Source organism: Protopterus annectens, chromosome 8.part0 (genome assembly GCF_019279795.1).
Source record: "Protopterus annectens isolate FY-2018-M chromosome 8.part0, PAN1.0, whole genome shotgun sequence".
In the NCBI taxonomy this organism is placed as follows: domain Eukaryota; kingdom Metazoa; phylum Chordata; order Ceratodontiformes; family Protopteridae; genus Protopterus; species Protopterus annectens.
The window spans coordinates 56,412,358-56,427,357 of record NC_056741.1 but is presented as its reverse complement, the minus strand read 5'-3'; the positions used below and the strand labels follow the sequence as shown (position 1 = coordinate 56,427,357).

Sequence of the window (15,000 nt, the reverse complement as noted above, 5' to 3'; positions counted from 1 at the left end):
AAACATACTGGTTGCTTCCATTATTTGTATGGCTTCTACCTTGCATCGTAACTTTACATGGCGACTGTCAGGGGTTCGGAAAATGCTGCATAAGTCTGAAAAAACAATAGAATGCTCTGGGAGATTCGTCTGTCGAGAAAGCAGTCTTATCATGACTACCTACACCCACATATCTTGTGTGTTAATTGAGACATGTTTCATAATATCTGTTGAGGAGCATGATATTATTATATTATTAAAACCTGCAGACCTTCGCATGCAGACTGTACTTTCCTATACACATTTATACTACCTGCCTGAGCTGATCTTATCTGTATATTCTGTTGCTGTATTCCTACCTGTATTCAATCACTTTCATTCAGGGTTGGGTTGGAAAAGGGGCAGTTGTGAATCTGATCACTTTGTTATCAAATAAATAAGAATAAAAGATTAATATAACCTGTTTTGAAGTATATTTAGTGACTAATCTGAAATCACCAGGTATATTTTTACACAACTGATATGTGCTTACAGTTTCTGGTGTATATGTAAATATATATATATATATATATATATATATATATATATATATATATATATATATATATAGATATATAGATATATATATTTATATTTATATAGACATTCAGACTGAGCAGAATATGACAAGAAATGTTTGTCCCACAGACCTGTTCTTAAGGTAACAGCTGTGTTCTCTTTTTGCAGGAGGCCAGAAAAGCAGTTGCAGACAGCTCCCTAGCAGAGGTAAGTTAAATACCTACACTATTTTGAACTAAAGCCTTTAATTTATTAAAAAAAGAAGGTAATAATAACTTTCATTACACTCCCCTATCAATGTACATTGATCCTGTCTTAAAGGGACCACATTTTCCTTTTTCTCCAAAGGAATCGAAACCCCTGTCTTTCTGTGAAGATGTGCACAATATTTAAAGTTTACTGTTCAGTTTAACTGGCACACTGTATGGGATACCTACTGTTTTTTAAACTCCAGTTGAAATACTTTTAGAGCATCGTAGGTAAAATGTCTTCTTTGCAGACTAATCAATATTAGAGTTGGTGTAGATGGAGAAGGTATTGTTTTTTTCTCACTTTCTCCTTTTTGTTCGAGTTTGTGTGAGCTTGGAGTTGATATATATATATATTCTCTGGGGATGTGATGGGTTTCCCGCCATGTCCACTGCGAGTTCACTGTTATCTTGGACTCGGAGCTGTCATAAAGATTTACAACCCTCTGTCTCACCTGCAAAGGGATTGTTGGGTGAGACAAGGTGTAAGAGGGTTAATACTGTTAGTTGCCACAAAGACTTAAGGGTCTGAGCTGTTAATGAGCTGACTTGTGTAATCAAGACAACAGGGTTTGATTCCTCCCACCTCCATTTCCCTACTATGTAACTCTAAGCAAGTCACTTCACCAGACAGTGCTCTCGGGTCACCCTGAAAAGGGGTACTTTGACCAGTGGGTTTACCAGGTTAACATACAGAGAGGGGAAAAAAGAATGAAAGGCTGAAAAACTAGGGCTTATGGTCATTGTAAACATGAGAACACCAGTAGGCTGTGAGGTATGGGGGATGGTAAGGATTTTTATTTGAATATTGTTGATGATGGGATAGAAGAGAAAACAGTGGAACAGGTTAACAGCTCCAAGTCTGGGAGGGGGTGGTTGAGGAAAAGGGAAGTCTGAATTAGGAAGTGAAAGTTATAATCAGAGGGGCTGCAGTCAACTGGCACAGAATGCCAGTGGAAATGTGTGACTGAAGACTGCCAAAAAGCTGAAAAGTAAGGTGTACAAAACAGTAGTGTGACACTTTTGTGATTGGGCGGAGCAGATGACGAAGATAGAGGTGATGGAGATGAAGTGCCTGAGATGGATGGTAGGATATACACTGTGGGACAGATGAAGAAATGAGGACATGAAAGCAGAAGCCAAAGTAACTCCAATTGCAGAAAAGATCAAAGAGAACAGATGATGGTGGTTTGGGTACATGTGCAGAAAAGATCAAAGAGAACAGATGATGGTGGTTTGGGTACATGTGCAGAAAAGCAGAAGACAATGTAATGAAGAAGATCATTGGGTTATAATAAAAATATAACTTTATAATAAAAGGAAAGGAATTTGGACCAAAAGTAAGAGGACTAATTCCCAGAATGTTACACCCCTTGTCACTGAAATAAATAACTCAGGAGCTGAATAAAATCCACCAAAGCCAAGTTTGAGGTTAAAATAGCTACCCAAGCCAAAAATAGTCACAAGGCATTTTTTTAGTTATGTTCAGCATCTCAAAAGCACAACACAGCAATGAGCTGAGCTGATTCTGAATGATGTTACATACACTGAGGTCAAAGATAAAATGAATGCACTGGCTAACAAATTTAGCTGTAACTTTACTCCTGTCTCACCTCTGTCTGATCCTCAAGATATATCTGGAACTAGTTTGCCTTAGCTATTACACAAGACCACATTCTAAAAATGCTATCAACAGCTAAAAATACATCACTGGGTCCATGCAATATCCCTGGATGCATCTTAAATAGCGTGAAGTACAATTTAGCCACGCCCCTAACAACACTGTTCAATCTTCACCTCCATACAGGTTTTGTACCAAGCAAATGGAGAACAACTATTGTCATTCCCTTGCATAAGGGAGGAGCTTCCACAGAGATAAGCAACTAGAGACCCATACCAGCTTCATATATGAAGCTATGGAAATACTTATCATGGAACTAATCAGTCAGGACGCAGGGGACCTCCACACATGGAACCCATCTCAGTATGGATTTATCAAGGGCAGGTCATGCTTACTCAGCCTGGTGAACATTTATAAGGTCACAGAAGCAAAGGGTGAAGACAAAACGGTACATATCGCATACCTCAACTTGGCCAAAGCTTTTGACAAAATTCCCCACTTGGGCATAGTAGACAAGCTACATAAACTGGGAATAAATCCCTGTGTCACCCCGCTGTATTGCCAACTGGCTCACAGGTAAGATTGCAGATAATCAAAACAGGGGAAGTTACCTCCACAAAGACACCAGTAAACTGTGGAGTCCCCCAGGTTTCTGTGCTGAGACCTCTCCTGATTGGCATCTATTTTTCTGAAGTAAAAGCCAATACCAAAGGGCTCTGGCTGATAAAGTTGACAGATGACTGTAAGCTAGGAACAGTCATTGACTCCCCAGATGACTTAGCCATCCTGCAGGTAGATTTGTCCCAAATAAATAACTGGTGGCAAAATAATGAACTGAAACTAAATACCAAAAAAATGCATTACTGTATCCCTTGGGAAGTCATCTACCCAAGAGAACTACCACATCGATAATATGCCTCTAAGAGTTGACCCAGTTTTTTTGAATTTGGGAACTTATGTGGATAGTGACCTAACTTTTGGCCAGCATATGTCCATTGTTGTAAGAAAGCCCTTCTATATTGCATAGCTTTTAAACAAAAGGTTTGTCTCTAGATCTATGGATGTCATTATCCCCCTTGCCTCAGCCCTCATTAGGCCAGTCATTGAATATAATGCCCCCTTTGGCATGTGTCTGTCCAGACACATAAAACAAGTAGAACACCCACAGAGATATCTTACAAAAAGGATACAAGGCCTATACATGTCCTACATGGACCAACTCAAAGGCCTGTCACTATTTATTTATTTTATTTATTTGCATTTGTTTACCGGGATAGTCTACTGGGCCAAAGAGCCCATTTTCAGTGGAGTCCTGGGAAGAAAGGCTCCACAGGTAATAAGAAATAAAACAATAACATACTCTAAATAGATAACAAGTGAATGACATAAAGCAAATACATTTGTCAGGAGTACATTACAGGAATATATACAGCATTAATATGACATGGAGTAAATATAATTGGAGCAAGTTCATTACAGGGCTATATGCAACCAAATGAAGCATTTTAAATAAAGTTGATAAACTGTGCATGATGCAGTACAGTGCATAAAATTTCTAACAGGTGAATTGAGTTACAACATGACACATACTCTGTATCCTACAAACTGCTAAGAGGTGACCTGTGTCTGGTGTACAAGGCATCCTCCGACCCATTACTGATGGACTTACTGCACATTAGCAAGTCAAATGGCATCAGAAATACTCAGTCTAGGGACCTAAACCCCTTTCACAACATCAACAGAACAGTTTGGAGGGACAGGTATATCTCACAGAGGATACTGCTGCTGTGGAACAGACTCCCCATCCACATAAAACAAAATTCATCTCTGTCCACATTCTAACACAACTTGGATCTATGGATGGGAAACAAAACATTTACCTCAGACCTGCTCCCTGTACTACTAATGGACAGAGGCAGCTCTTAAATGCTTTATTCCATGCGTGGAACCCTTCAAATTATCTATGGTATGATCCAAGTTACCCTCATTAGGGGTAATATATAATTATTGCCATCGGATGGGCAAGACCAATCTCTAACCAAATGGGATAGGTTATTTCAAGTACAGAAAGGGAAAATGGCTAGGCTTAAAATGGTCCACAAGGGCAGCTAGCCTAATAGTTACATATGAACTTATAAGATTCGGCACATACAGGAAGAAGGCAAGAGGAAATAAGGATGTCCAGCAAAGAAGTGTCTGGATTGTGTGAAAGAAGATCTGTAATAGTCAGGTATGAGTGTCAAAGAAGGTAGGAATGTGGCATTAAACAGAGAGAGATGGTGGCAGTTGACCCGACACCCTGACCTCATGTAAGAATTAAGAAAAAGGGGTTGATGATGATGACTTGATGATGTAATGCTGTAATTGATGATGTAATGCTAATGATGACTTGATGATGTAATGCTGTAACTGAAAAAATACATTTTTGGGGGAAGAATACATCAAGGAATCACTAGGGTCCCTTGAGTTCTACGGGGAAACACGAAATGGGAAAACTGGATAAAAGATGCAGTTTTGATAGCTGATGGCTGGTGTTTGGTGAGAATGTAGAAAGAAGGGAAAGAAGAGCTGTATCCATCAGGAACGTAGGGACTACATGGAATATATTCCATCAGGAATGTAGGGACTACATGGAATGTATTCCATCAGGAACATAGGGACTACATGGAATGTATTCCATCAGGAATTTAGGGACTAGATGGAATGTATTCCATCAGGAATGTAGGGACTACATGGAATGTATTCCATCAAGGACTTAGGGACTGCATGGAATGTATTCCATCAGGGACAATACATTCCATCAGGGACTTAGGGACTACATGGAATTTATTCCATCAGGAATATAGGGCTTACATGGAATGTATTCCATCAAGAATTTATGGACTGCATAGAATGTATTCCATCAGGGACTTAGGGCTTACATGGAATGTATTCCATCAGGAAAGTAGGGACTACATGGAATGTATTCCATCAGGGACTTAGGGACTACATGGAATGTATCCATCAGGAACGTAGGGATTACATGGAATGTATTCCATCAGGAACTTAGGGGCTACATGGAATGTATTCCATGAAGAATGTAAGGCTTACATGGAATGTATTCCATCAGAAACTTAGGGACTACATGGAATGTATTCCATCAGGGACTTAGGGACTGCATGAATGTATTCCAGCAGGGACTTAGGGACTACATGGAATGTATCCGTCAGGAATACAGGGATTACATGGAATGTATTCCATCAGGAACTTAGGGACTACATGGAATGTATTCCAGCAGGAATGTAGGGACTACATGGAATGTATTCCATCAGGGACTTAGGGACTGCATGGAATGTATTCCATCAGGGACTTAAGGACTACATGGAATGTATTCCATCAGGGACTTAGGGACTACATGGAATGTATTCCATCAGGAACGTTGGTCTTACATGGAATGCATTCCATCAAGAACTTACGGACTACATGGAATGTATTCCATCAGGGACTTAGGGCTTACATGGAATGTATTCCATTAGGAATGTAGGGACTACATGGAATGTATTCCATTAGGGACTTAGGGACTACATGGAATGTATCCATCAGGAACGTAGGGATTACATGGAATATATTCCATCAGGAACTTAAGGGCTACATGGAATGTATTCCATCAGGAACGTAGGGCTTACATGGAATGTATTCCATCAGGAACATAGGGACTACATGGAATGTATTCCATCAGGGACTTAGGGCTTACATGGAATGTATTCCATCAGGAAAGTAGGGACTACATGGAATGTATTCCATTAGGGACTTAGGGACTGCATGGAATGTATTACATCAGGGACTTAGGGACTACATGGAATGTATCCATCAGGAACATAGGGATTACATGGAATATATTCCATCAAGAAATTAGGGACTACATGGAATGTATACCATCAGGAACGTAGGGACTACATGGAATGTAGTGCCATTACCCAGTTACAATGGTGCCCAGAATACAGCACTGGTAATTATAGTATCTGGATAGCTCTCACTACAGGCTGTGGAAGATTTAGAAGGATGTGAATGGGAGATTTGTAGGGGTGAAGTGGTGGTGGTGTGGAAAGTATTTCATAACTGTGTCAGTATATATTCCCATCCATGTTAATCAGGTAGACCCAAGATTAATCCTGATACAACGTAAGTTTTTTTGTCAAGGGCTAATGAGGATCATAGAAGACTGAAACCTGATGACTTATCCTGTTGAAGTGGACAGTGGGCCTAGGCTGGTGAAACTGTCACCAGCAGAGAAGTACTTGGGTATATATTGCAGTCTATGTGGGATGTTGGACACATATAATACTGCAGCAGGGGAATATAGTGGATCTTCTTCTTCTTTCAGCTGCTCCGGTTAGGGGTTGCCACAGCAGATCAACTGTTTCCATTTCTTCCTGTCCTCTGCATCTTGCTCTGTCACACCAACCATCTGCATGTCCTCTCTCACCACATCCATAAACCTTATCTTAGGCCTTCCTCTTTTCCTGTTACCTGGCAGCTTCATCCTTAGCATCTTTTTCCCAATAAACTCTGCATCCCTCCTCAGCACATGTCCAAACCAATGTAATCTTGCCTCTCTGGCTTTGTCTCCAAACCATCCAACCTGGGCTGACCTTCTAATATACTTATTCCTAATCCTGTCCATCATTGTCACACCCATTTCAAATCTTAACATCTTCAGCTCTGCCACATCAAGCTCTGACTCCTTCCTTTTTGTCAATGCCACTGTCTACAATCCATATAACATAGCTGGTCTCACTACCCTCTTGTAGACCTTCCCTTTCACTCTTACTGGTACTCGTCTGTCACAAATCACTCCTGACACTCTTCTCCACCCACTCCAGCCTGCCTGTACTCTCTTCTTCACCTCTCTTCCACACTCACCGTTACTCTGAACTATTGACCCCAAGTATTTAAACTCATCCACCTTCGCCACCTCTACTCCTTGCATCCTCACCATTCCTCTATCCTCCCTCTCATTCACGCACATATATTCTGTCTTAGTCCTGCTGACCTTCATTCCTCTTCTCTCTAGAGCATATCTCCACCTCTCCAGGGTCTCCTCCACCTGTTCCCTACTCTCAGATCACAATGTCATCTGCAAACATCATAGTCCACGGGGACTCCTGTCTGATCTCGTCTGTCAACCTGTCCATCACCATTACAAATAAGAAAGGGCCCAGAGCTGATCCTTGATGTAATCCCACCTCCACCTTAAACGCATCCATCACTCCCACCGCAGACCTCACCGCTGTCACACTACCCTCGTACATATCCTGTACCACTCTTACATACTTCTCTGACACTCCTGACTTCCTCATACAATACCACAACTCCTCTCTAGGCACCCTGTCATATGCTTTCTTTAAATCCACAAAGACGCAATGCAACTCCTTCTGACCTTCTCTGTACTTCTCCATCAACACTCCCAGAGCAAACATCACATCTGTAGTGCTCTTTCCTGGCATGAAACCATACTGCTGATCACTAATCATCACCTCTCTTCTTAACTTAGCTTCCACTACTCTTTCCCATAACTTCATGCTGTAACTGATCAGTTTAATCCCTCTGTAGTTACTATAGCTCTGCACATCACCCTTATTCTTAAAAATCGGTACCAAAAAACTTTTTCTCCATTCCTCTGGCATCCTCTCACTTTCCAAGATTTCGTTAAACAATCTAGTTAGAAACTCCACTACCATTTCACCTAAACACCTCCATGCTTCCACAGGTATGTCATCTGGACCAACAGTTTTTCCGTTCTTCGTCTTCTTCATAGCTATCCTTACTTCCTCCTTGCTAGTCCACTGCACTTCATGATTCACTATCCGCACATCATCCAACCTTCTCTCCCTCTCATTCTCTTAATTCATGAACCCCTCAAAGTACTCTTTCCATCTGCTCAACACACTCTCCTCACTTGTAAGTATGTTTCCCTCATTATCCTTTATCACCTTTACCTGCTGCACATCTTTACTAGCTTGGTCCCTCTGTCTAGCCAATCGGTACAGGTCCTTTTCTCCCTCCTTAGTGTCCAACTTTTTATACAACTCTTCATATGCCTTATCCTTAGCTTTCGCCATCTCTCTCTTTGCCATGCACCTCATCTCCTTATACTCTTGTCTACTTTCTTCATCTCTCTGACAATCCCACTTCCTCTTTGCCAATCTCTTTCTCTGTATACTCTCCTGTACTTCCTCATTCCACCACCAGGTCTCCTTGTCCTCCTTCCTCTTTCCAGATGTCACAACAAGCACCATTCTAGCCATCTCTCTTACTAGCTCTGCTGTAGTTACCCAGCTATTCAGTAACTCTTCACTGCCACCCAGTGCCTGTCTTAACTCTTCCCTGAATATCACCTCACAATTACCCTTTTTCCATTTCCACCATTTGATCCTTGGTGCTGCCCTCACACTCATCCTCCTTTTCTTGATCACCAATGTCATCCTACAAACCAGCATCCTATGCTGCCTAACTACACTTTCCCCGGTCACCACTTTACAGTCTCCAATCTCCTTCAGACGGGCCCTTCTACATAAGATATAATCCACCTGTGTGCATCTTCCTCCACTCTTGTATGTCACCATATGCTCCTCCCTCTTGTTAAAATACGTATTCATCACAGCCATGTCCATCCTTTTCACAAAATCCACTACCATCTGACCTTCTGCATTCCTTTGTTTAACACCATACCTACCCATCACTTCCTCATCCCCTCTGTTCCCTTCACCAACATGCCCATTGAAATCTGCTCCAGTCACCATTCTCTCACCCTTGGGTACAGTCATCACCACTTCATCCAACTCGCTCCAAAATTTTTCTTTCTCATCCATCGCACACCCAACTTGTGGAGCATATGCACTAACAACATTCATAATTACACCATCAATTTCCAGCTTCATAAACATCACTCTATCCAACACTCTTTTCACCTCCAAAACAATCTTAGCATACTGTTCCTTCAGGATAATGCCTACATCATTTCTCCTCCCATCCACACCATGATAAAGCAAATTGAAACCACCTCCAATACACCTAGCCTTGCTCCCCTTCCATCTGGTCTCTTGCACACACAATATACCAATCTTCCTTCCGTCCACCATATCAGCTAGCTCTCTCCCTATACCAGTCATACTGCCAATATTCAAAGTTCCAACCCTCACTATCACTGTCCTAGCTTTACCTGCCTTCGGGCATGTCTTCCCCCTCTTCTCCTCCTTCGGCCAACAGTAGCCCAATTTCCGCCAGCACTCTGATGGCCAACAGTACTGGTGGCGGTCGTTGTTAACCCGGACCTCGACCGATCCGGTATGTATTTATGTACTGTTGTCTGCATGTATGATTTGGCAAAGTTTTATGCCGGATGCCCTTCCTGATGCAACCCTTCCCATTTATCAGGGCTTGGGACTGGCACAAAGAAATGCACTGGCTGGGTTAGGGGAATATACTGGATGATTTTTATTTATTTTTTTATTTATGCTTTGCTGTGTGTGTTAGTCCCACTAGACTAATAGCTTCCTTTCAGGACACACCTGAGGTGGTATTTATTTTACGTAATATCTCCAAGGTAATATGCCTGGTTGAGGCTGTGTAAAGCATATATGATGAAAAAGCACATATACAGACCAAGAAGGAAGTGGTTGAGCCATTGTTATAGCTGAGTCATGTCTCGCTGATATTAGCAATACAAATTAGTGGGATAGCTTGCTTTGAAAGACTCTGGAGATTCTTGACATTTATAGTGGAAAGGAAAACATTTAAGTGATGGTAGGGTGAGACTCTACAGGATGGACTGCAAACATTAGGCACAGTCCGGATTGATATTTGGGATCAAATTAAAATGAATTATAAGGATATGATAATGGGAAAGGAACAATGTCTTAGTGCAGTGGAACATGTCAAAAACACAGAGGATAAAGTGGAGAATGATAAGGCCAAACAGAAAATGGGAGGGGGGATTTTGAGAGAAATTTCAGTTTCAAAGTGTGGACCTGTATTTTGACAATATACGTTGGACACTGAAGTTTCTTAGGCAAAAGAAGACAAATGGAGTTATTCAAAATTAAAGATGAGCAGATGTGTAATCTGGTAAAATATCTATAGGAAATTTGGTCAGTATTTAAGAATTCACTTGAGAAGTTCACCAGGAAGATAAGATGTTTTTCCAGAGTGAATTCCTAGATTACATAGAACTGCCTAAATTAGAGGACAGTCAAGTGACAAGTCTGATAAAACCTATAATAACAAAAGGGTGTACGTTCATTCTAGTGGAGGAGGTAGTAAATAAATCTCCAAGAACAGATGGTATTCCCATGGATATGTAGATGTTGAAAGTGAGGAATTATTGCCTTATTAGGTTTGGTTAATTAGAAAAGTTTTAATAGCAAGTGGGATCCCACAAATGTGGAAGAAAGCAAACATTTCTATAATACTAAACAAGGGAGACATATATTGTGCTGTCATCCTCTACAGACTGATATCCTGTGTTATATCCTGTGCTGTCATGTAATATCCTGTGCTGTCATCCTCTACAGACTGATATCCTGTGTTATATCCTGTGCTGTCATGTAATATCCTGTGCTGTCATCCTCCTACAGACTAATATCCTGTGTTGTCATATCCTGTGCTGTCATGTGATATCCTGTGCTGTCATTCTCCTGCAGACTGATATCTCCTGAATTATGACTATAAAGGGTTTAGGGCATTATTAGTTAGCAGGCTGTCTAAAGATATTCCAGGCTTGACCCACTGGGATCAGTGTGAGTGTATATGGGGGCAGCAAACACATGCCCATGTTATGAGAATGCCAATGATAACACAAAATCTCAAGATATGCAAGAAGGTCTTCTTAATTCTGAGCTTAGATAGCTAGAAGATATTTGACAGGGAGAGGTGTGCCTTCCCTGTTTAAGGTATTAGACAGAATGGGATTCCCAGGAAATGTATTGACCTGTCAAACAGGATTTATCCTGCACAGCTCTTGGATGATTTTCTTCTCACAAGAGGTACACAACAGGCGTTCCTAATTTTGTCAACAGTCAGCCTTGCAGGGGTTTTATATCAGGAGCTGCAACAACTAAAAATGTTATTTGCTGACAACATTGTAATTACAATGTCAGAGCTGCACAATTATCTGGACAGGGTGCCCGGTATTTTAAACGTGTATTGCATTTTTAATATAAAAGATTAACACATCAAATGTACAGGTTGTGATAGTAATTTACACAACTAACTCTGATGTGCATATAATTAAGCTGTTTGTATCCGGATTATTGTTTAATATGTGCGTGTGCACATGTGGGTGTGTGTGTAAAGGATACAGGCAAAGTCTTCAGCTGGTAATGCCCTCAAAAGAATAAGGATAAAAGGGAGTCGACAAGCTAATCACCCTAGACATCCACATCCCTCCCCCACCCCACCCCCACCCCCCATTAGGGAAACCACAGTAAAAAAATTTCTCCAAAGCCAACTTCATGCTTCTTAAGACAGAAGTGGCAAACTTCACGACACCCATGCAGATGGACAATAGAGGTATGACTGCTGAATCCTACACAAATGAACTTTATAAGCACTTACACAAGTGCATGGATCGTGCTATCCCTAACAGAACCAAGATGCTATCCTCCAAAAAAAAAAGCCAATCTGGTGGCCCCTGCCATGAACAAACTCTAAAACAGAAGAAAGAAACTGTTGCAAAAAAGAGTAAAATCCCATGATTGGAGGAACTCCCTGGTCAGCCTCAGTAAGAAGCTGAGATCCCTCATAAAATCCTCCAAAGCTAGTTACGAAAACAAAATCACCACTGATTCTAAAGACAACCGCAAAGCATTCTATAACTATGTCAAGAATCTCAATGGCAACACTCAGATCTGCTCTGAGTAACAGCACAATGGCACTAAATATACAGAACCAACTGATATTGCCAACATCCTGGCAGACTGGCTCAGTGCTAACTTTACCCCCCCTCTCACCCCATAAAGGGCCCATCTTTATACCAGAAGAATGCAAAGTTCCTGTAATCACAGCTGCACAGGTAAAAAACACACTCTCTAAACCCAAGAACACAGCATCCATGGGACCTGACAACATCCCATGCTGTGTTCTACATGAACTGCAGAATGAACTGGCACCCCACCTAAGCACCATGTTCAATCATAGCCACAACTCAAGCTTTGTGCCCACTGAATGATGCACAGTGACAGTTATCCCACTCCACAAAGGGGAAGCCACCATGGACCCTGGAAACTACCGCCCCATTAGCCTAATGAGCCTGGTCTGCAAGGCCATGGAATGTATAATCATGGATGTTATAAATAAAGACATTGTTAATCTCCAAACTCTGGATCCCACCCAGTTCAGGTTTGTAAAAGGCAGATCATGTCTCCTAAACCTGATAGACTTCTTTGAAGCAGTCACCAAAGCCGAACACGAGGGTAAGGTGGTTCACACAGCCTATCTAGATCTCGCCAAGGCTTTTGACACCATCCCCCACTCTGGAATTATAGATAAACTCACTAAACTAGGTATAAATCCCTATGTCACAAGATGGGTTGCCAACTGGCTCACTGACAGAACCAACACTGTGAAAGTAGCAGACTCCAAATCCGACTTCAGACCAGTAACAAGTGGAGTACCACAGGGTTCAGTCCTGGGTCCTCCCCTGTTTGATATCTACTTTTCTGAAGTACAGGCTAACACAGAAGGTCTTTGGCTAATGAACTTCGGAGAGCCATAATCGAAACTCCTAATGATGTGGACATCCTTGGTGTTAAAGCCATGGCCTCAAGCTCAATGCCAAAAAGTGCATTGTCATCCCCTTCAGTAAAAACTCTGCACACATGAGCTACCACATAGGTGGTAGTCTACTTAACATCGAATGTATGATAAGAGACCTTGGGACACAAGTGGACAGTAGTCTCTCCTTTGATAATCACATCACCACAGTAGTCAGGAAATCCTTCTACGTGGCACACCTCATCACAAAATGTTTCTCATCCAGGAAAAAAGAGGTCATTGCTCCCCTCTACTCATCACTCATTACACCCATTATAGAGTACAATGCCCCTTTTGGTATATACCTCACAAGACATCTACAACAACTGGAAAGGCCACAGAAATACCTCACAAAGAGGATTACCGGCCTTAAACAGATGCCGTACACAGACTGTCTCAAAAAACTCCAGCTTTACTCCATCGGATATCACCTACTCAGAGGCGATCTCTGCCTAACATATAAAGCTATGTCAAACCCATTACTGTTGGACATGCTCCACTTAAAGAAATCTCAATCCCGCTGGGCTACATGCTCTAGGGACTTAAACCTTGTCACCACAATAAACAGAACATGCTGGAGGGATAGATTCCTGTCCCAGAGACTTCCCATACTCTGGAACAAACTACCTAGCTATATAAAACAAAGCTCCTCATTAGCACTCTGCAAGAAAAATCCTGATGATTGGATGGGAAATACGAAATTCACCCCGTGGATCACCTCTGTGGTTCTGCTCGACAGGGGCACAGGAAAATAATTTTCTTGGGTGGCGAAAGCCAGGGTACATTTTTGGCTAGGCTTATATAGGCCCTAGAGCCAATAGCTTAGTACCTACCTATGAACCTATGTGATATGATCTACCTGTCGACAAATCTAACCATCCTTTGTTAACTGGGTTAGTCCCACTGATGGTGTCTTTTCAGGGGAGACCCAAGTTAGCATTTATAGATTTTGGCAGGAGATAAAATACACATGGATTATTTCACCTGTTCATTTGCCTTCTTTTTCTTCTTCTTCTTCTTTCGGCTTTTCCCAGTTAGGGGTCACCACAGCGGATCATCTGTCCACTCATGATTGGCAGTGGAGTTTTTTTACGATGTCGAGTTGCCAGCCCGGTGCCCAACCTTCCACAGAAGGCACACACACACACACACACACACACACACACACACACACACACACACACACACACACACACACACACACACACACACACATTTGCCTACCTTCTGGAAAGGTGCAGATGTACTGCACTAGTACCATATTTTCCTCACTCCCCCTTTTAAGAAATGCCTTACATATGTCTTATGTAAGGTACCTGTCATGCCCAGAAGTAATGCCTTTAACATCTGCAGAGGTACAAACCTCAGGCCACCCACAGCAAAAATCCCCATTGTGTTGGCTGATAGAAGCTGACGGAAGCAGGCAATTTGATTTAACCAGAGAACATGGCTTAGGTACTGTCTATATTGACATCTGTGTAGGTATATGCCATGCATGTATGTATCTGCATAAACCATACTTTGTATGTTTAGCATTTGTTTAGCATGTGTTTAACATGTTTAACATGTGTTTAGCATGTGTACCAGACCAATTAGTACTGCAGTATTTGTTTCACCGGAAAGTACCTTATAACCAATTTTGAAAACTGTCCACTGAACTTTTAGGGCTGTAAATAATTATTAACTGTTACTAATTTAAAATACTGCTTCTGCCATTGTTTTAAAGTCATTTTAGCACATTCATTGAGTGTTGTCTCCTGACAGGTTACTTCTGGGATGGAAACACTTGGCAGAATACAGATG

The 15,000-nt window shown here is 41.5% G+C and overlaps 1 protein-coding gene across 1 annotated transcript in view; it reads left to right on the top strand.

Annotated features, from left to right (window-relative positions):
• GNB3 (G protein subunit beta 3) overlaps positions 1-15,000 on the top strand; it is a 549,058-nt gene that overhangs the window by 191,502 nt on the left and 342,556 nt on the right. Inside the window, exons 3-4 of the mRNA XM_044079608.1 lie at positions 706-744; positions 14,962-15,000. The exon at positions 14,962-15,000 is cut by the window's right edge and continues 68 nt beyond it. Coding sequence (XP_043935543.1) covers positions 706-744; positions 14,962-15,000 — 78 coding nt within the window. The remainder of the gene's footprint in view (positions 1-705; positions 745-14,961) is intronic.